Source organism: Oryctolagus cuniculus, chromosome 11 (assembly GCF_051225735.1).
Source record: "Oryctolagus cuniculus isolate XC-2025 breed Fujian yellow rabbit chromosome 11, ASM5122573v1, whole genome shotgun sequence".
In the NCBI taxonomy this organism is placed as follows: Eukaryota; Metazoa; Chordata; class Mammalia; order Lagomorpha; family Leporidae; genus Oryctolagus; species Oryctolagus cuniculus.
This window is the reverse complement of record NC_142877.1, coordinates 55116360-55137336: the sequence shown is the minus strand read 5'-3', so window position 1 is coordinate 55137336 and position 20977 is coordinate 55116360. Positions and strand designations below refer to the sequence as shown.

The 20977-nt window shown below is 54.1% G+C and overlaps 1 protein-coding gene across 10 annotated transcripts in view; it reads right to left on the bottom strand.

Annotated features, from left to right (window-relative positions):
* SCN8A (sodium voltage-gated channel alpha subunit 8) overlaps positions 1 to 20977 on the bottom strand; it is a 168672-nt gene that overhangs the window by 8344 nt on the left and 139351 nt on the right. For 7 of the 10 annotated variants that reach the window (XM_089308381.1, XM_051845488.3, XM_051845487.3 and 4 more), the window contains 6 exons: positions 16090 to 16212; positions 10185 to 10469; positions 7534 to 7587; positions 7162 to 7299; positions 6201 to 6305; positions 3780 to 4050 (listed from right to left, as the gene is read on the bottom strand). In XM_089308381.1, coding sequence (XP_089164507.1) covers positions 3780 to 4050; positions 6201 to 6305; positions 7162 to 7299; positions 7534 to 7587; positions 10185 to 10469; positions 16090 to 16212 — 976 coding nt within the window. The remainder of the gene's footprint in view (positions 1 to 3779; positions 4051 to 6200; positions 6306 to 7161; positions 7300 to 7533; positions 7588 to 10184; positions 10470 to 16089; positions 16213 to 20977) is intronic. The other 3 variants (XM_051845495.3, XM_051845493.3, XM_051845494.3) reach the window with 1 other exon arrangement.

Here is a 20977-nt window from a genome sequence, read left to right as displayed (position 1 = left end):
CGAGGTTTCCACTGACACAGGGGAGCTTAGTCTAAGCAGGGCAGTCTCTCTCATCCACAGGAATTCAGATAGAAGGCCACTGAATCCCCCTATTTGGAGGTTTTAAAAAGAGACTCATGAGGGCTGGAGCTGTGGCATAGCAGGTAAAGTCACTGCCTGCAGTGCCAGCATCCCATATGGACGCCTGTTTGAGTCCTGGCTGCTCCACTTCTGATCCAGCTCTCTGCTGTGGCCTAGGGAAGCAGTAGATGGACCCATGTGGGAGACCTGGAAGAAGCTCCTGGCTTTGGATTGGCACAGCTCCGGCCATTGTGGCCATTTGGAGAGTGAACTGGCAGATGGAAGACTCTCTCTCTCTCTCTCTCTCTCTCCCCTCTCTCTCCCTCTCTCTCCCTTTCACCATCTGTAACTCTATCTCTCAAATAAATAAATAAAATCTTTAAAAAAAAAGAGGATCGAGGGGGCTCTGTGCACCGGGACCCTGCAGAGGGGAGTGACGGTGCTGTGTTACCAAGGGGACTTTGTCACAGGGACGCCCGAGGCGGCTCTGTGCACCGGGACCCTGCAGAGGGGAGTGACGGTGCTGTGTTACCAAGGGGACTTTGTCACAGGGACGCCAGAGGCCAGCAGGCTCTTGTGCTGCTCGGAAGCACAGGCCTAGAGGGGGCAGTGGGGAGAGGGGAGGGAGGCCGGAGTTGCCACATCGCTCAGCGGGGCCGGGGCCTGTCTCTGCTGGTGTCACGCAGTCCCACCTGCTGGACTTAGATGCCCTACAGGAGGTGACGCTGTGCTTGGGGAGGAGCCGATGGGAGGCATCTCTCGGCCCACCTGCCGGGATCTTCCTCTCTGTGGGGAGCAATCCGGACTAGACTAAGTTACTCGAATTAGGACTTATTCTATGCATCTGCTCTCCCACAATATGGCGCTGGGAGAGAAGTAAACAGCTTCCGCACAGCTGCCTCCAGTTCAACCAATTAACTGTAGGACTTGCTCCTGATTGGAGAGCAGCGTACTCAGCCGAGTTGGGATTGGCAGAGGAGGACTATAAAGGAGGAGAGAGACGGCATGCACGAGGGAACATCTATGGGGAACATCTAAGGGAACCCGTGCAGCCCCCGAGAGAACCGGCCGGTGGTGTGCCGCTCCCCTGCGGAAGTGGGGAATGCGGCCAGGGGGAACTGCCCTTCCACGGAGGTGGAAGGGATAGTAGCCAACCCGGGAAGAACCAGCAGCAAACCCGGGGAGGGCCGAGCAGACGAGAGAACAGCGCAGGGTCCTGTGTTGCTCCTCCATGAAGAGGGGGAGCGACATAATGGTGCCGTGACTCGGATAGGAAACCTAGCTTGGATAGGAAACCTAGGAGGGAAGAAATGACTCGGATAGGAAACTTAGGACGGATATGAAACTTAGGAGGGAAGAAACGGGAAGAATTGGGAAAATATCGAAGAGAGAGACTAGCAAACAGCCTAGGGAAAAGCCGGCCGAAAAGGGTGCCGGAAGAAGCTATTGAAAGCCTAGGCATAGACTCGGATACGGACTACGGGGGGAAGCTGGGAGAAATCTCTAAGGTCGAAAGCGAAAGTGAAAGCTAGAACAAACAGATTCGGACGCGGACTGTGGGGAGAGGCCAGGAGAAATGAGGGAGGAATATCGTTGGAGGAAAGCTTGGGGAAACATACCGGGTAGAGAAAAATGTTAGGGAAATTGAAGCCGCGGGGGGCAGGCCGAGGCGGAAACGAAAGCCACTTTGGGGTTCTCAAGTTAGCCCGGGAATAGGGGGCGAAAAGTTGAAGCCAGAAGCTGAGACGTAAGCCAGATTGGGATCCGTCTGATTAGCCCGGGGAGCAAAGGACGGGAAGCCAAATCGTGGGGCGGAGACGTACGCTGGGTTGAATTCGCCAGGCTAGCCCGGGGAACTTAGATTGAATCCTAGTGGCGGAGACGCAAGCTACGCTGTGTTACTCGCGGAAGCCGCCGCGTGCAGAGAGAGCACGGGGCGTGAATAGATAGGGAACGCTGGCGTAGGCCGTGGTTCAGACGCGAAAGGGTTAAGCGTGGAGACCGCGGACCGCGCAAAGCCGGGAAGCCGCGCAGAGAGGCGCGCAGGCTGAAGCGGCGCAGAGCCGGGAACCCGCCGGCGGGGCGAGGTGCCGGAAAGCCGCAGGGATAAGAGAAACAGAAGTTTGGAAGTGAAGTAAAAGAGAAATGGGAATGCTGGAAGATAGAAGTGAAATGGGAGAGGTAGGAATGCCCGGAGATAGAGAAATAGAGAAAAATAAGGCCTCCCCTCAACATGCCAATTAGGAGGCTTGGATTCGGTCTGCCTGATTTAAGGCGGTAAGCGCCAGCAAAGCTCGACCAGAGTATGAGCTGCAGGTCACCGAAGATAGGCACGAACCAACACTAATAAGTCTCCCCCACAATAAGGCAATGAGAAGGCTTGGATTCGGTTTGCCTGATAGGTCTTGTAAGTCCCCTGCAGGCAGAGCAGAGCATGCGCTGCAGGGCACCGAACACAGGCATGCATCAGCGCCTAAAAACCTCCTCACAATGGCGAAGAGAGGACCTGGATTCGGTTTTCCTGATTGATAGGACTTGTAAGAGCCTGTGGCAACTCTAGCAAGTACAGCAGAGTGTGTGCCGCGGGACACCGAAGACAGGCGCGTATCAACGCTAAAAAATAAAAAGAAAGGGGGATCTGTGGGGAGCAATCCGGACTAGACTAAGTTACTCGAATTAGGACTTATTCTATGCATCTGCTCTCCCACAATATGGCGCTGGGAGAGAAGTAAACAGCTTCCGCACAGCTGCCTCCAGTTCAACCAATTAACTGTAGGACTTGCTCCTGATTGGAGAGCAGCGTACTCAGCCGAGTTGGGATTGGCAGAGGAGGACTATAAAGGAGGAGAGAGACGGCATGCACGAGGGAACATCTATGGGGAACATCTAAGGGAACCCGTGCAGCCCCCGAGAGAACCGGCCGGTGGTGTGCCGCTCCCCTGCGGAAGTGGGGAATGCGGCCAGGGGGAACTGCCCTTCCACGGAGGTGGAAGGGATAGTAGCCAACCCGGGAAGAACCAGCAGCAAACCCGGGGAGGGCCGAGCAGACGAGAGAACAGCGCAGGGTCCTGTGTTGCTCCTCCATGAAGAGGGGGAGCGACACTCTCCACGCTGTAGGCCCCAGCAGAGTGCACGCAGTCACGGAGGAAAACACGGCCTCTGGGGCCTACCTGAGTTCTGCCGCTGCCGCCTCCTGCGTGACCCTGCGCAGGTGCACAGGGGCGAATCTAACTCACGGCTGCTTCCTGGGCTGTTACAGGCCCAGACGGGGTCGCCCAGGTCAGATGCTCAAGCTGTCCCTGGCCCACGGTCAGACCCCAGTAAACGGGTGTTTCCTATGGCAGTGGCACAACCGTGCCACCATCACAAGTTCCCGGATGATTTCATTAAGTTGAACACTCTGTTCCCTTTTCCCCTCTGCAGCACAGACTTTCCAATCCCACAGAGCTGCGGGCACACAGCACAAACCCACTGTGTGCTTGCCTCGCCCAGCTGGGGGCACCCGCCGTGCCTGTGTGCATGCCCTATCCACCCATTCTGTGTGCCCGCCCCGCCCAGCAGGGGGCACTCCCACCACACCTATGTGCTCGCTCCGCCTGGCAGGGGTCTTTTACTGTGCCTATGTGCTCGCTCTGCCCCGCAGGGGGCGCCCCTGCTACACCTGTATGCTCACCCCGCTCAGCAGGGGGCGCTCTCCGTGCCACACCCCGCCTACTCACCCACGATGGACAGGATGACCACCACGAAGTCAAAGATGTTCCAGCCGATGGTGAAGTAGTAGTGGCGCAGGGCGAACATCTTGAGCACGCACTCACAGGTGAAGAAGATGACGAAGACCAGGTTGATCCAGTAGAGGATGTTCTCCATCTGCTTGCTCTGCGTGTCCGTCTCCACCATCATGGTCACCATGTTCAAGCAGATGAGCATCATGATGACAATGTCGAAGGCTTGCTGTGTGACGAAGTCGAAGACGATGCCCTGGATCTTGTTCTGGGGAGGAGAGGGAACAGGATTCAGCAAGGCCTTTCCCGGGGCTGCGGGCTCCCACACGTCCACACTTGGGCCACACGTGCACGGCCTCACTGCGCTGCCCGCTCGCATGTCTGATCTTGTGTGCCTCCCCGCTGGTCTCACCCTAACTCTTCTCTCTCGGCCCTGTGGCACAGGGAGAGCTCCTTCAAGCCTACTGCACGCACCACACCAGCGCACCTGTGCCCCGCTCCAGCCCGCAAGCCGTATCCATCTCAAATCCCTAATTCCTCCAATCTCTTGGGCCAGGGAGCAGTTTCTTTTCCTTCAGCCTCCACCCGCTCCAAGAAGACCCTGTTGATGCTTCCTCCCCAAAACAGAACCAGAGCCCACCCCCTCATCTGGCTGTGCCGCCATGCCCACTCCAGGGGCCCCTCCTCGGTGCGGGCTGCTGGCTGGGCTGAAGCAGACCCAACCCATGACCTACATTTTTGTTGGCCATGGCCCTGTAATTATTTCCCGTGATGCCCCAGGTTTTATTGTAGCTGTTTATTTTCTTTCTCTCATTCTCCTGCAAGCTCCATGATAGCAGTGTCTTAAATTTTTTTCATCACAAAATATTTATAGATATTTAGATATTTGCTGAATGAATGATAATCACTTTTTTTATTAATGCTTCTTACCATGCTAAGGGTTTTTTTTTTTAAACAGCTTATTTATTTGTGTGTGTGTGAGAGAGAGAGAGAGAGAGAGAGAAAGCCTATCCACTGGTTCATTCCTCAAATGCTTGCAACAGGTGGGGCTGGGCCAGGCTGAAGCTGGGAGCCGAGTTCAGCTCTCCCACATGGTTGGCAGGTGCTCAACTATATGAGTCATCGCTGCTGCTCTCCTACGGTGCATTAGCAAGAAACTGAATCAGAAACAGAGCAGCAAGGATTGAAACCAGCACTTGGCCGGCGCCGCGGCTCACTAGGCTAATCCTCTGCCTAGCGGCGCCAGCACACCGGGTTCTAGTCCTGGTCGGGGCTCCGGATTCTGTCCCGGTTGCCCCTCTTCCAGGCCAGCCCTCTGCTGTGGCCAGGGAGTGCAGTGGAGGATGGCCCAGGTGCTTGGGCCCTGCACCCTATGGGAGACCAGATAAAGCACCTGGCTCCTGGCTCCTGCCATCGGATCAGCGTGGTGCGCCGGCCGCCGCGGCGGCCATTGGAGGGTGAACCAATGGCAAAGGAAGACCTTTCTCTCTCTCTCTCTCTCTCACTATCCACTCTGCCTGTCAAAAAAAAAAAAAAAAAAAAAAAAAAAGAAACCAGCACTCAAGATATGGAATGTGAGTGTCCCATGCTGTGGCTTACCCCACTGTGCCACAACACTTGCCCCATTAACCCGTGTCTGACTGCGGACGAAAATGCGCTCAGGTTCCCGTATGCAAAGTACCAGGCGCAGCCTCAGACTGGTGCCGGGAGTCGGGCCCTCGGGGACGCCGATGCTGGGTTCCGACTTTTCCTCTCCCGTCTACACACTAGATTGCCAAGGTCAGCTTTTCTTTTGAGAGGCCCTGCTGGTCTTTTGCCTTTTTTTTTTTTTTTTTGACAGGCAGAGCTATGGCCGGCGCGCTGTGCTGATCTGAAGCCAGGAGCCAGGTGCTTCCTCCTGGTCTCCCATGTGGGTGCAGGGCCCAAACACTTGGGCCATTTTCCACTGCCTTCCCGGGTCACAGCAGAGAGCTGGACTGGAAGAGGAGCAACCGGGACCAGAACCCGGCGCCCATAAGGGATGCCGGAGCTGCAGGTGGAGGATCAGCCTAGTGAGCTGTGGCGCCGGCCTGTTTTTTGCTTTTGAAAGCCGCTTTAAAGGAAAGTTCCAGGAGGAAGTTTGGCTTTGGGGGGTTCTGTCCCCCTCCCTGGCCTGTGCCACAAGAGGCTCTGTTCAGGTTTTCTGCTGTTCCGTTCTGTCTGTCTCTCCCAGGGCCAGCGCCCAGGTGGCCAGCACATGGCTACTCGGCCACTTCTGGAGGCGGGGTCGGAGGATGGGTCTGGTGTGAACCCACCCGAGAGCCAGCCCAGGCTGCGAGCCCTGCTGGCATAGTGGGCGCCGGGTGCTGTCACCTGCCCCTTCTCTGCCAGGGTCACCCTAGCAGTGCCTTTCCCCTAAGGGCTCCTGCCTGCACTCACCAGGGGGCGGGGGATGGGTTTCTGGGGCTTCTTGGAGCCCAGCTTCTTCATGGCGTTGTAGTACTTCTTCTGCTCCTCCGTCATGAAGATGTCCTGACCTCCGAAGTAAGGGGAGGAGAGAGAGGAAGGGCTGTTACAACCGGCGCTCGGTGCCACGGCCCCTCCACCCAGAGCCCACAACTGCCCTTCTCCCCCGTCCTGGGGCCGGCTCAGCTCCAAGCTGTCTCCCGGTGCGTGAGGTGGACCTGGCGTGACTGATCCCAATTCCAGGAGACACCTGTCTTGGCTGGCGGCCCGGGCTCCCTGAGGCCAGCCAGTCGCTGAAGCCAGTTACAACCCACAGTCTCACAACCCGTTTCTGGCCTGCTTTCCCCATGGCAATTTTTCAAGGAAAGCCTTAAAAGAAGATGATTTTCCAAAAGTCCTGGCTAATGGCTCATGCATCTGAGCCAATCTTCAACCCTCGGAAGTTCTGGAGCAAAAAGGCAATCTGGAAAGTTCCTTAGCGCTTACTGGGCAAGAATACACTTGCCCAGTGATTGACAAGGGTCATCCGCTCCATTTGCTTTGGGAAACTCGGTATCCGTCTGGGCTAAGAAGGAAGTGAATTTTCCAAGGGTGATCTCTCAGTTCCCACCGTGCAGGCTTCATGTGATTGGCTGCCAGTGTAGGCCACCTCCCACCTCTGCTCCACCCTGCAGCTGTTAGGGGCATCCATTGGTGGAGGGACCCAAACTGGTAAAAAGCCCCAAGAATTCTAAGACGGCAGGTCTTTGTCGCAAAGCACCCAATCCAGCCCCAAACAGAAAGAGCTGGTGGGGGCCACTGAGACACCAAGGTGATGGTGCCGGCTTTGCAGAGGGCAGGAGGGGCGTTTGCTCTCCGGAGGGGGGAGGGCAGAGTGCTGTCCATCTGGGTGGACCCTGCCCCCGACCACGGGCAAGGAGGGGAGGAGACCTATCTTTTTCTTTTGTTGATTGAAGTTATCAATGATGACGCCAATGAACAGGTTCAGGGTGAAGAAGGAGCCGAAGATGATGAAGATGACGAAGTAGATGTACATGTAGATGTTGTCCTCGTATTTCGGCTGCTCATCAGGCTGTCGAAGGGGAAGGAGCAGAGGAGAGGAAGGGTCAGCTCTTCTATCCCACACTGGCCATGCGCGCCGCCCTACCGGCTTCCTAAGAGGAGGCGAGGGGGAGGGAAGGGCTGTCTGCCAGGAGCCACACTTACCTCCAAGCCATTCTTCCCTCCCTCCCTCCCTTTCTCTGGCTGGGCTCTGGCTAGCAGCTTGCTTTCCCAGGATCTCAGATCTCATCGCGCCCCGCCTTACCTTCCGGGAATCCACGGCTGCATACATGATGTCCATCCAGCCTTTGAAGGTTGCCTGGCAAACAGAGCGAGGCATGAGCCTGTGCCGCGAAAGGGCTGGGTGGGAGTCTAGGCAAGGGTCTGAGCACCAGGCTGAAGTTCAGCACAGCCTCGCACAGACACAGAACCGTCTGCTGGTTAACACAGGGGCCTCCAGAAAGTTCGTGGGAAATGGCATTAACAGGTTAAGCTTACTTTGGTGCCAAAGTCTGAGAGAGGTGTGATGAGATGTCTTCAAAACGTTCCCAGGAAAGTGTGTATTATGACAAAAAATTATGTTTATAATTAAACATTATTTTGCACCAAAATAAACTTTGCATCCATTTTCCCCACAAACTTTCTCAAGAACCCCTGCTTTGCAGGTCCCAGGACAGCTCTGGGACCCATCGAAATTTGGCAAGGAGTTGAACAGACAGTGGTAACTGGATCAATACTATTACAAAAGCTCTTTAACAGGGGTGGTGGCAAATGTGTATTCATGAGCTAACTCAGGAATCTAATGAAGGGGCCGAAACACAGCCTCCCACTGGGAGCTCCTTTTAAAAAGCAAAGATGCTACAGAGCGATGGAATCTGGCAATTCCTGGTTGCATTTCCAGGGCAACCGAGGCCAGAACTTTCCCCTAATGCACCAACGTGTAGGCCACGGAATGGCAACACTGGGCCAGTTCCAGTCCATCATTCTACTGCATCTTGCCAACAATCATGGCCAGGCAATCCAATATTCTCCAGCAGGATTCTACCTTTTTCCAGGACACGGGAAGTTCTTTATTCATGGAAAGACCCTAAGCACCGCCCATATCGGGTGTGGACTCACGGAACCCAGGAGCTGGCTGGCTGAGTGACCCAAGCTACATTTGTTTTCTGGAGCTGCCCCCATTCATTTTTTTTTTTTTTTTTTGACAAGCAGAGTTAGACAGTGAGAGAGAGAGAGAGAGAGAGAGAGAGAGAGAGAGAGAGAGAGAGAGAGAGAAAGGTCTTCCTTTTCCATTAGTTCACTCCCCAAGTGGCTGCTACGGCCGGCGCGTTGCACTGATCCAAAGCCAGGAGCCAGGTGCTTCCTCCTGGTCTCCCATGCAGATGCAGGGCCCAAACACTTGGGCCATCCTCCACTGCCTTCCCGGGTCACAGCAGAGAGTTGGACTGGAAGAGGAGCAACCGGGACAGAATCCGGCGCCCCAACCGGGACTAGAACTTGAGGTGCCAGTGCCGCAGGTGGAGGATTAGCCTAGTGAGCCGCGGTGCTGGCCCCCATTCAATTTTGATTTGTGGCTGCAAGTCTCTTGAATTGGGATGGACAACAGCAAAAGAGCTTTGGGGCAGGATAAATTCCTTCTCACTTTATTTTACTGCCGGCTCACAGGGTATGCCTGCTTGCTACGAGTGCACCGTTAGGCTGAGAGCTTTGCCTGTACCAACACATTTAATCCTCTCAACAACAGTACAGTGTAGGCCTAGTAATAACCATCATGAAAATTCGCAACGGCAATTACCATTAATGAAGCACTGTTATGTGGCAGGCATTGTGCTGAGAAACTTTAAAAAAAATCACAGGGGCCGGTGCTGTGGCATAGTGGGTAGAGCCGCCGCCTGCAGTGCCAGCATCCCATATGGGCACCGATTCAAGTCCTGGCTGTTCCACTGCCTGATCCAGCTCTCTGCTATGGCCTGGGAAAGTAGTGGGAGATGGCCCAAGTCCTTGGGCCCCTGCACCCGCGTGGGAAGACCTGGAGGATGCTCATGTTTCCTGGCTTCGGATCAGCGCAGCTCTGGTCATTGTGGCCAACTGGGGAGTGAACCAGTGGATGGAAGACCCCTCTCTCTCTCTCTCTCTCTCTCTGTGTAACTCAGACTTTCAAATAAATCAATCTTAAAAAGAAATCACAAATCCCGTGAGTATCCATGCAAGCTGTTATTATCCACACTTAATAGATGGACAAACAGAGGGGCCAAGGAACTTGTCCAAGTTATCCAATACACAGCAGAGGGCGGCTCAAGTCTGCAGATGAATCCGCCATGTGCATTTGCACTATGTCATTTTGCTGTCCAGGTGTCCCCAAAAACTGGGGGGGAGGGGGAAGAAGTGAGGAAAACAAAATCCAGCCAAAAGAGATTGGTCTGCGGAGTTGCAGTCAATCCCTCCTTACCGATCCCACTGGCGCTGTCTCCGAGGGCGGGGGTGCAAGCGGCCGCCCGCCAGCCCCGGGTTCTCCCTCTTTAGTGTAACTAAAATGTAGGGTGATTGTGTTCCAGCAAAAATGACCCCCCCTTTTGTCTATGCACTTGTTTTTTTTTTTTTCCCCAATTCTTCAACTACACTGACTCGGGGAGAGAGGCACCGAATTACACGGCCGAAATCTTATTGCTACGTACAACTCTGCTTCTGAGCACAGTTCAGGGGTCCCCTTAGCGTGGAAACCTGGGAGGGGCCAGAGAATAGGCAGGTGAGCCCTCCCCTTCCCCACCCCCAATTCAGGTTGGGGAATGATCTCGTTCCCACCGCCCTTCTGAGAGCAACCCTGATTCAGGGAGCAGGGCTGAGAAGGCAGGGCACGGGGAATGCCAGCTGCTGCCTGGATTTCAGGGCACTAAAGGATGGCTGTGTGCCACTTACCACTTGAAGAAGAGCCAGGTACCCTGCCCCGACGTTGTCAAAGTTGATTTTCACATTCTTCCATCGGATCTCGGTATTGTTCCCTTCCATGAGCTTCTCACACTCGGTTTTATTGTTGACAATATCGATCTCGAACCGGACCTCGGAGGTCTCGTTAAAGCAGTAGTGGTACTTTCCCGCGAACAGGTTAACGCCCATGATGCTGAAAATCAGCCAGAAGATGAGACACACCAGCAGCACATTCATGATGGAAGGGATGGCGCCCACCAAGGCATTTACCACCACCTGCGTTGGAAGGGGGAGGCTGCTGAGTGTCCAGAAACATGGGGGGGCAGGCGCATTCTTTTCGTTTCCAGGAGGGGAATGATATGTCTGTGCCTTGTTCCTCTAGGGAAGCACCAAGTTCCCTTTGCAATCAGAGTAATTGGATGGATCCGCAGGCAGGATCCAGAACGTCTAAGTCTCTGAACTTGACTTTGAGGAATTTGAATACATCTTTACTGAAACGCAGGCAAATTTTCCCTGCCAAGCTTAGAGCTCGCTCCTCAGCACCAACCTGGGACTGAACACAGTACTTCTCAGTCCCACTGGAGTCTCCCTCCTCCTCAACTCAGGGAAATTCGCCCCTGTGGGCGAACTGTGAGGAATTTCAAGCTCACGGGCTGTCTTCCGATGGACATTCCCCCTCTGAGAAACAAGATAGGACCGTTCAAACCACACAGAGCCGCCCTCGAGACCGGCGGCGAGTTAACATCTCTCTTGTCTGTGCAAGGCCACGTATCGGATGTCAGGCAATAGCTGAGCATGCATAGTTTGCAGGCTCAAGAAAAAAGAAAAAAAAAGCTATATTCCCTCTACCAAACAGTGTAACAGAATCAAATCCGAACACATGTGCTTGTCACTCGGGGTCACTGTTCTGCTGCAGCCTCTCTTTGCCTGGTGTATCTAAGAGTCTGCTCGAATTCCAGGGTTTGATTCCATTCTTCCCGATGATTACCCAAAGGAATGACTGAGATGGTGTGTGTGTGTGTGTGTGTGTAAAGGTTTGGTGACAGCACTGCCCTGGAAACTTAAAAACTGGCAGATGTTTAAGAGTCAGGAATAAAAATAACAACAATAATAAATTATAATAATAAAAAGCAAAGGAAAAATCCCTTTGGGAACAGAAGCTTCCGGGGTGTTTGTTAATCTGGGTTTTGCTTTGCATGGGCGGTGAGAGAACTTGGACAACATCGCACTGCTGTAGCAGCTTTTGCGGGGGGAGTTCAAGTGCTCACGACACTAATACTTCAGGTGGTGGGATGGAAAACAAGGTTGGTTTCCATTTCTGCCCTGATTTTAATATGCAAAAATAATGCTTCTTCCTTTTCCTGGTATCCGGGAAGGCTAAGAGAGTTAAGACACCAGGTACAAATGAAGTGTGTCTTCTACAGTTTTGTTCAGAGGCAGTGACAGGTGTCAATCACCAATGTCCCTGCTTAATGACAGGTGTGGCTGGCCCTATCATCAGCCAGCCCAGTGCAAAGATGGGCCGGTCATACTGTGCAGGGACACCAGGGGGCAGTGCTGAGCTCTCATGGGTCATAGCAGGTTTGGGTTTTCCAAAGCTGGGTTCTATTTTTGCCTTAGACTGCATGGTCCCGCATTAGACAGGGTGTTGGGGAAGAGCCCTCTCTTCCATTCTACATAAACAAAGGTGACAAGAAGCCTGCTACGGAGCCACGCTTCCTTTTAGGTGAGAACATTTGTTCTGTGTTTCTCCGATTCTTATATGGAGGCTTTTGGATCGAGAGGCAGTTACTTCTTAATTTTAGACCAAGAAAGCTCTTCTAGACCTGATGGCTCTGTCACTGGTATAGAATGCTCACTACTTTCTCACTGAATTATCACTGAGCAAGCAAAGCCAGACTAACCAAAACTCGGAAAATGCTCCATGTTAACTTTGGAAGAATGAGAGTTGTATTTACTGGTTGAGCTGGTTTGGCCATGGCTCACTCTTTGGTGGGAACCAAAAAGCAATGCAAAGTGGCAAAGAACAGGCAAAGGGGTGGGGGGGATGGTCCACAGATAGAACGGTCACTTCGCAACCAGGAAGGAGGGGATTATGGGAAGAGTTCAAAGGTCAAATCTACGTGAGCTTGGGTGAGACACAATGACCTTGCAGTAGACCACTGCAGATGGGATCTAGGGAAGCAGACCCCCAAAAGGTTAAACTCCCAGCGGGGTCTGTGTGCCACAGTGAGATCCAGGGTGAGGGTCACAGCACAGGAGGGTCATCGGCCAGTGTACAAAGTGGTCTCTTTGAACGTGTAGATGCACAGATCTCACCAAAGGCATCGATGCATTAAACTGGTTTTTTGTTTTTGTTTTGCTAAACCTTGCTCCCTGAAGCGACACAGAACCTTGTAAAATCCATTGCTTCTGTTAAGACACAGAAGTACTTTTATTTGTTAATCATTACCAAAGGAAAGACTTCTGGGTTCTGTGCCTAAAACAGCAAAGAGAGTTGATGCAATTCACTGATTTAAGTTCTTTGCTGTGAGCGTTGGCTCCTAAGTGGCAGTACTCATAGGTTAAGTAGAACTGAGCTGGGCTCCACGTAGAATGTGTCTGCCGCGGTTCTTGGCAACCAAAGAGCAAGAGACTACGCTTTTTATTTTGGGCTCTCCTGCTGAAGATACAGCACGAATGGCCACTGCAGTCTCCCCTGAGAGTCACCTAAGCAACTGCATGGCCTCGTCTGCTCGCTCCCTTCTCTCTAGAGGCTCCACATTGCCCTCACTGGTGCTCGAAGTTAGGTGCCAGCAATCTACAAAGAGTGAGTGTCTTCACTGGAAGTTTACACCTAGCAATTGACGTAAGTCTCACCCAACTGATGAGAACATGCCAATGGAGACTGATTTCACAGCACTTGTGTCTTCTCTCTAATGCCTGGGATGCTGCTGGTGCTTGTTAAACAAGATTCGGGTCTGTCAAACAGCTTTGGACATCTGGCAGAGGGAACATGGCCTTCATGGACAACCACGCACCGACGATCAACAAACACGCATGCATGCATCATAGTGCCACTATGAGGGCCTCTCAGAAACTTCACAGCACGGCAAAGAAAAAAAAATCTCTGAATGAAGATGACGATGGAGGAGAGAAAAGCAAAGAACTACATTAAGGAAGTGTTCCTTTGCCGGGAGCGGGAGTGTTTCAATTTTCTGGTCTTTGGTTTGAGGAAGGAGAGGAGGAGCAGACGGAAGTCAGCATCCCAGGACAGGCTGGGGCCAAAGGCATCTGAGCCTACAAGATCGGAGCAGCAGAGTGACAGGTGAGGCCATCCCCACGGACGCTGTTCACTTCACTTCCTCAGGATCGCTGACTGAAACCATCTAAGGGCAGGCTCTCAAAGCAACCCAAACCGAACGATGAAAAACAAAAACAAAACAGAACCACCACATGCACCTACTCTACTCAAAGCCTGTGTCAGTGCAGCGGGCACACCTAACTGGCGACTCCTAGGGGAGCTTGACAAGGAGCTTGGTCAAATTCCATCTCGCCTCCCTGCAGTCACTCTTCCATAGGAGGGCTGGGAAACTATAGGACAGGGATGGGACCCAGGGACTCAGGGACCCAGGGACCCAGCCAGTGTCGGCACTGATGGCTACACCCTGCACCACAGCGTCCTTTCCTGCAACGCTTGGCGTCAAGTTGCCGTTTTGGGCTCAAAGTCCTTCTTCCCCACATTACGAGGCCATTTCAAAGAGTTCGTGGAAAATAGGATGACGACGTCAGACTTTATTTTGGTGCAAAAAGCTTGGGAAATCCTGTGGACAGTTTTTCATTTTTCATCCAGTGCATTTTCCATGAACTTTTGGAAGGGCTGCCACCTTGGATCAGAAAAGACCTCAGTGCAGATGCTTTTCAAATAGAATTATTTTTTTTTCCTAGTGCTTCTCAAATAGAACTTTCCAGAACTTACCCACTCTGGACCCCTGGGCTCCTTGACTCTGCGAAAGCTGAGCTATTTGGGAGTTCAGGGAAGGGGAGGAGAGGAGGAGCTGACAGGGAAAGACACAACTACCGCAAGGGCTCCTGGATCCATGTTACTGCAAATAGGCATCAGCTGGCTGGTGAGGCCGCCTCTGCCACAGCCCAGCCGGGCAGGAACCGGCATCCAGATGGACAGGTGAGCTCAGAGGCTGGGGCGGGCATTACTGGGGCTTTCTCCAGGGATCGCCAGTCTCCTGTGAGGAGCCCCGGGAACAGTGTTGGGGTCCCCTGGGCTACAGAGCTCAGCTGCCAGTCCTGTCTCCAGTGAGCTTCCAAGGGCCCAGCGGCCTGTGTCTCAGCCAGTGAAGTGGATAATCAGCTCTAACAGAACAAGTATGATCTATGACGACATGCACTTCTCCTGAAAAACTGTGGGGTGGCAGCGGGGGGTAACCCAGGGGGGTATCTGCATGTGTGCCCTGGGCAACATCTATTTTCTGTCTCTCTCAACCTAGCCCGAGTCTAGCAATAATTCTATTGCACACATTCTGAAACCTCTCTCATCTGTGGGGAAAAAGGCTCAAAAGCCCAGGCTTGTCTGTTTAAATAATAATAAACCTGGATGTCTCTCGCTGTGGAGCTGCCTGTCCTGCATCTGTGCAGTAAACCAAACTGTGACTGTGCTACACAGGAAACACGGCTTTGCCGCAGAGCGCCTGGGTCCGGGTCTGAGCAAACCTCAGTAGCAAAGTGAGACCCGCATGGCTCACAGCCACTTCGCCTCTCTCTGCAGCCGTGGGGGGGCGTCACCGGCTGGCGGCTGGGGGAGGTGGTGGTGGGGTCGCAGATGAAGCAGCCCCACCCTGGCATCTTGTCTTGTCCAATCGGTCTTGCCTCGCCTGGGCGACCTTCACAGGGGAATTCTCACTTAGACTCTTGAGCTCTGCACGTTTCAAACAATGCGTTCTCTGGTTTGCTCTCCTGCATGAATTCAACACGTGGTCCAAAAGGAGTTTTCTTGGTCTCCTTAAGCGTTAACAGACCTCTCTGGTAACCGTAGGACAACGCTGACCAACCAGGGCCGGTTGTTTGTTTGATTTTAGGCAGTCGGCTGCATGGTGTGCATTAAATTATTCACACAGAAAGACAGAAGGTGGCACCCCCAAGGGGGCGCTTTGTGCTGTTTGGGTGTGCGCGGGTCCAGAGAGATTTGCGGGGACCTAGCTGAGAGGTGCACCTGCCCGGGGTTCGTCGCTCCGGCAGTGTCAGCCTTGGGCGGACCGGACAGCGTGGGGTGAGGAAGAAGCTTTGCTACCAGACAAGAGGCTGCCAGTCCTCGCGGGGACTGGGTTGAGAACAACAAGGTGCAATAAGAGGAATCAGGATAGACAGAAAAGCATTTCTTCTCCCGGGGCCATGCCAAATTCTGCTCGGTCCCCACTTCCCAAGGCCCCTGCTCAGCGGCTTTCTCGGTGGTGGCTCCGAGGCCACAGCGCCCCCTCGCGGCCCTCTTCCTGCCTTGCAGCCCCGTGCTTTTCGGTGGGTCTTGGGTGGGTGGGGGGCACAATTCCCCTTCTTTGCACCTGGTGATTCTCCCTATGGTATCAACAGCCCAGAAAAAAAAAAAAAAAAGCCGTCCCCGAACGCTACAGGTAAGCCAGGCCACATGAGGACAGCCCACGTGAACACGTTCTGCGATGGGGCCCACACTGCTGTGATGCGGCAGCCCGGTGCATCGCCCCTGCCCACGCGTGTGTGTGCGCACGCGCGGGGCGGGGGACGGGGCGCACGGCGGAGGGTCGGGCCGCAGCTGCGTCACACAGGTCGCATCTTAACGACCCCCCGCACCGTGTGATCGGTTCTGGCATGCTGACAGTTCCCGGTGGCATGCAGAAGGATCAGCCCGCTCTCTCTCTCGGTAGCTTACCCTCATGCCTTCAAATCGTGATAAGGCTCTTAAGGGTCTCAAAGCTCTTAGGGTCCTAAGGGATTTAATGGCACCTAGTTCCGAGTAGCCCAGGGCATTAGCTATAAGGCTGACTAGAGAGACCTACACCGGAACAGAGGAGAAAAAAAAAAAAAAAAAAAAAAAACAAACAAAAAAAAAACACAAAGGGAAGAGAAGAAAGCAGAGGTTCCAGAGAGTTAGAACACAGCCCCTAGCACTGGTGACACGATTGCTCCCCCCACCCTGCCCGCCCCGCCCAGGTCAAGGACGGTGGGTGACACCAGCTGCCTACTTCAACTTGACTCAAACGACCTGGAAGGAAAGGTGGTTGAGAGAGGCAGAAGAAAACAACAACAACAACAACGACAACACAGAGGGAGGAGGCAGTCGCGAGGCGGTCGGGCACACGCAGGCGTTGGACAGGGGAGGAGGTGGGGGGGGGGCGGGAGAGGGTGAGGATGAGCGAGTTTCCACTGGAAGAAGAGGAGCCTGAGAGTTGACAAGAGCCTTACCCTCGCCCTGCATAGTCTGCGGGGTCCCAGCAGTTCCCATTAAATTAAGCCAGACAAATTTAATGGCACCTATGGAAAAGAATACAGGTAAATACGCGTGCCCCACGCCAGCTGCCCCTCCTCAGCTCACTCACGACCCTGGGTTGACCAACGGGGGACATAGCCTTGTGTTCCGGAGCTGCGCGAGTCCCCGCAGCCCCCCGGGAGGAGTGTGCTTCCGGCTCCGGGAGAACTCGCCCAAGCCGCTCCTCCTGCTCTCCCTTGTAACTCTAGCAATCTTTCCGTCTTGAAAGCACAATCCCGAGACCTTCGCAGGACCAGAACGTGGGTGGGTCTGGACAACGGGATCCAGACTTTTCCTTAGCGTTCCCCGTGCTTGCCTTCCAAAGAACTGGCCTCCGCTCTGTCCGTTTCGGGACAGTCTTCTATGGCTCCAGTGTGGTTGGATTCACAGCTGGAGGAGGGGGCAGGCGCTGTGGCGCGGTGGATGCAGCCACCTCTTGGGATGCCCACAGTCCGCATCAGAGCGCCTGGTTCAAGTCTCGGCTACTGTGCCCTCTGCTCGTGAGCGAAGTGGGAGGCAGGAGGTGATGGACGGAGAACTTGAGTCCCCGTCACCCAGGTGGGAGACTCAGATGAGCCCTAAGCGCCTGGCTTCGGGTCAGCCCAGCCCTGGCTGTTGTGGGCATTTGGGGGAGTGAACCAGCGGATGGAAGTTCTTTCTCTCTCTGTCTCAGTCTCTCTCTGTTGCTCTGCCTTTGAAATAAGTAAATATTAAAAAAAAAAAAAAAGAGCTTGGGAGAATTCTTAAGGGAAAAGATTTTTTTCCCTTTATTTTACAGATCAGGGAATTGCGACCTAAACAGAATTTGCCTGCTCTGGAGCCAAGATTAAAGGCCCCTGTTGCGAGCTCCTAGGCCAATTTCTCCTGTGGCAGTGTCCCAACAGGAGTGAACAAGCATCTGGAAAACCTGCAGTTTTCCGCGGAGAGAAGTCTGCAGGTTCCCAGGCTCAAGTGCTCTCCGGTTCTTGCACAGGCAAACTTACCTTGTTCTACCAGAGCTGTCGGGGCAGAGGCCACAAGGACTCCCCTCCCCTGGGGTACTGCGTTCACCTCGGGCTGTCTGGCCTGATCCTAGAGACTTAGGGTGCCAAGGCCCAGAAGGCACACCGGTGCACGGTCCCCAGTCCATCTCTGCCTCCGCGGTCTTCCCACAGCAACATGGACCGGCCACGGCCACTTTCCCTCTGCTAAGAAATTTAGGCACAGGTGTCTTTTGCCTACTAGCAACAGGTACAGGTGCAACCAACTCTTAACCCCAAACAACTGAAAGCTCCAGACTCTTACAGAGGCTGTCACAGACACATCTGGGGTGAGCTACCCTGTTCAGAACGCCCCTGGGTCAGCACCGTCCTGGGAAATGTGCCAGGGAAAGATGGCCAAAGAATCCAGCTTGGAGTGGCTCTTGGCCTCACACCAGGGACAGAGACCCCAGCTCCTGAAGCTGGGCGACTTGTCTGCTACCAAATGGGGAGAAGCGGGGAGGAGGCATGGGCGGGCTGGTTCTCCACGCTGCTCCCAGGGACCCCGCTGCTCCGCCCTTCAGTCTGGTCGGGGCAGCCCAAGGCACAGCTCATCCTCAGCAGGTGAGGGCGCTCTTGTCATCCTCTGAGTCTCCATGTTAACTCCCCGCCGAGACAAGCAGAACATTGTTTAAACTAAGCTTGCAGGAAAGCGGTGAACCTTAACACAAAAGGGAGTGGTGAGAAAGCGACAGGTCCGGGTGGCCGTCTGGCTGCAGGCATGGTGGAGGACAGAGAGAGACACTGGGGGGTGCTTGTTCAAAACCACGGGACATTGTCCAACAGAGAAGGTTTTCGGAAATGCACGCTCAGGACGGAGTGCGTGGTCTCGGGAAGCCCCCTGGAACAGACATAGCCCCACACGTGACTGAAGACCAATTTCCCTGGAGGAAAAAGGCGGAGTTATCCTATAGCACATGCCGTCCTGGGCAAGGACCTGCGCAGAGGCAAACGCTGTCCCCGGCTGGAACCCTGGCTTGTATGCAAAGTCCGCTGAGCCTGGACGGTGTCTGGGTTATCCCCAGGAGTCTAAAATGTGCTCTCAGCAGCTTTCAGGGGGGCAACAGAATGACTGACAATCCCTTAGGGAAGCAAACGGGGGCGGGGAAGGGGGAGGAGAAACACAGACATCATGGCCTCCCGGGGACCCGACAAGGGAAGATGCTCTCGGACAGTGCTGTGCTAGTACCTAAATGTGCACCTGCTGCACGCAAACACCCAAGGAGCCGCACAGACCCAGACAGACAGCAAGAGCTCCCGCGGTTCCGGCTGGCCAGGTGCCGGGCTGAGCAGCCTTGCCCGTCCACAGTGCACAAGGGGCAAACAGTGGAGCCAGCATGATGGATTGGGGAAGTCCCTACCGAGCTGCCGTGCTGGTGACTAGTGCAGGAGCCCCAAATTTGCAGGTTCAAGGGGAGCTGCCCTTGCCGCATCCTCTTGCAGTCCCCACAACACCTGGCAGGAGGCACTGTGGATATACATCTGGTGAGCCAAGAACAAATGAAATCTTCCTAGGAGCGCCTTGTTGGGAGAATGTTGAATTTCCTCAGGCCTGAAGCGGGCCAGGGGCCCCTGGAAGCTGGGACCATGCCTGCCTATCCCCTGGGGCTACTTGTGACTTCTTGGGACAACTGCTACACAGCTACACAGAGAACTATATTCCATTTACGTTGTTTACCAACAGCTGGCACAGAAGGTTCTCGGAAGTGTTATAGCAACGGGGTTAACGGAGCAGAAGCTGGAGGGACTGGCGGGCTCTGTCAGCTGGCTGTATGCCTGCTTTATGCTTGCTACTTCATCCCACCAGAAGTAACAAGAATGTGTCCGGAATGAATGGTGATGTGAGACACACTGACAGCCTTTTGCCGCATCTCTGGGTACCAAGGCAAGTGGCAATCCCTGGTCAATATCCTGGGAATTCTGAGGTGCCTCCCTCCTTGGGAAGAGGAAGGTGGCTGAGGCTAAGCCGTGGTGGGGAAGCTTTGTTCCAAACCACAGCCTCCCTAGAGATGGTTAGGAGTGTGCCTGTGTCTGTGCACGGGGAGTTCAAAAGGTTCATGGAAAATGGAATGAAAAGATAAGCTTATTTTGGTGCAAAAAAACAAATTCTGAAATCCATGCATAGTTGTTTTCATAATACACATTTCCCAGAACTTTAAAACAAATTAAAAATAACTTATTCGGGAGGCAGAGAGAGAAGGCGGGGGGAGGAGTGAGGAGGGAGAGAGATCTTCCATCTGCTGGTTCACTCCCCAAATTCCTGCAACAGCTGGGGCGGGGCCAGGCTGAAGCTGGGAGTCTGAAATTGAATCCAGATCTCCCATGTGGGTGGCAGGGACCCAAGTACCTGAGCCGCCACCGCTGGAATCCAGGGTGCTGGAATCCAGTGCTGGGGCCAGGAACTGGTCCCAGACCCCCCCTCCCCCCGCCCCCCGCCACGAGTGAGGCACAGGCATTTTACCCAGTGTCTTAACCACTAGGCTAAATGCCCATTCTTCCATGAACTTCTTGAAGACCCTTGGCATCTGTCTTGAGTTTCTGGAAGGTGCAAGAGATTGAGGGGGCTCCTACAGGGGTCCCACCTGATACTTGGTGGTCCGGAAGAGCTACTCTGAAGCGAGGATTGTGCTGTCTCCCCTTCTTCTACTGAGAGGGCTGGGCCAGCCACACTTCAGTTCTCTGCCCATGGAGCTTTAAGACTCAGAGCCGCAGCGTTTTGTCTGTCTGTCTGCCTGCCTGTCTGGGGGAAGCGGAGGGCCTTCTGCTGAGAGGTGTGGTCCACAGCTGTGGAAGAGAGTGTCAAAGCTCTGGCTCCCATGGCCTCATATGGGGGCTCTCTGGAGCTGGCCCATCTGGTTCACCTTAAGGAACAGGGTAGCTCCCGCTCTCCCCTGGCCCGCCCTCCAGAAGTCAGGATGGTAAATGGTACCTGCAGATTATGTGTCAGGAAGGGAATCATTTATAGGGTGCTGGGCTCCTGTCCCCAAGCGAGGCTGCCGTGCTGTTCTACCCTAGGCCCCAGCATTGGCTGCCGAGTACTAAATGCATCCACCTGCTACACAGGATGTGAACTGCCCATGGGTCCTGGGCCCGCGTTCCCATTTACTCTTTCCTTGCATGCTGGGAGGGAAAAAATGGCTTTAGTTGTCACGCTGAATGAGAGAAGAGCCACCATCATTAGGAAAGTTGACGAGGAGTGAGCGCTGCTGGCGTGAGCCGCAGTGGGAGAAGACGCAGCTTCCAACCTGAAAAGCAACACAGGGTGGGGTGGG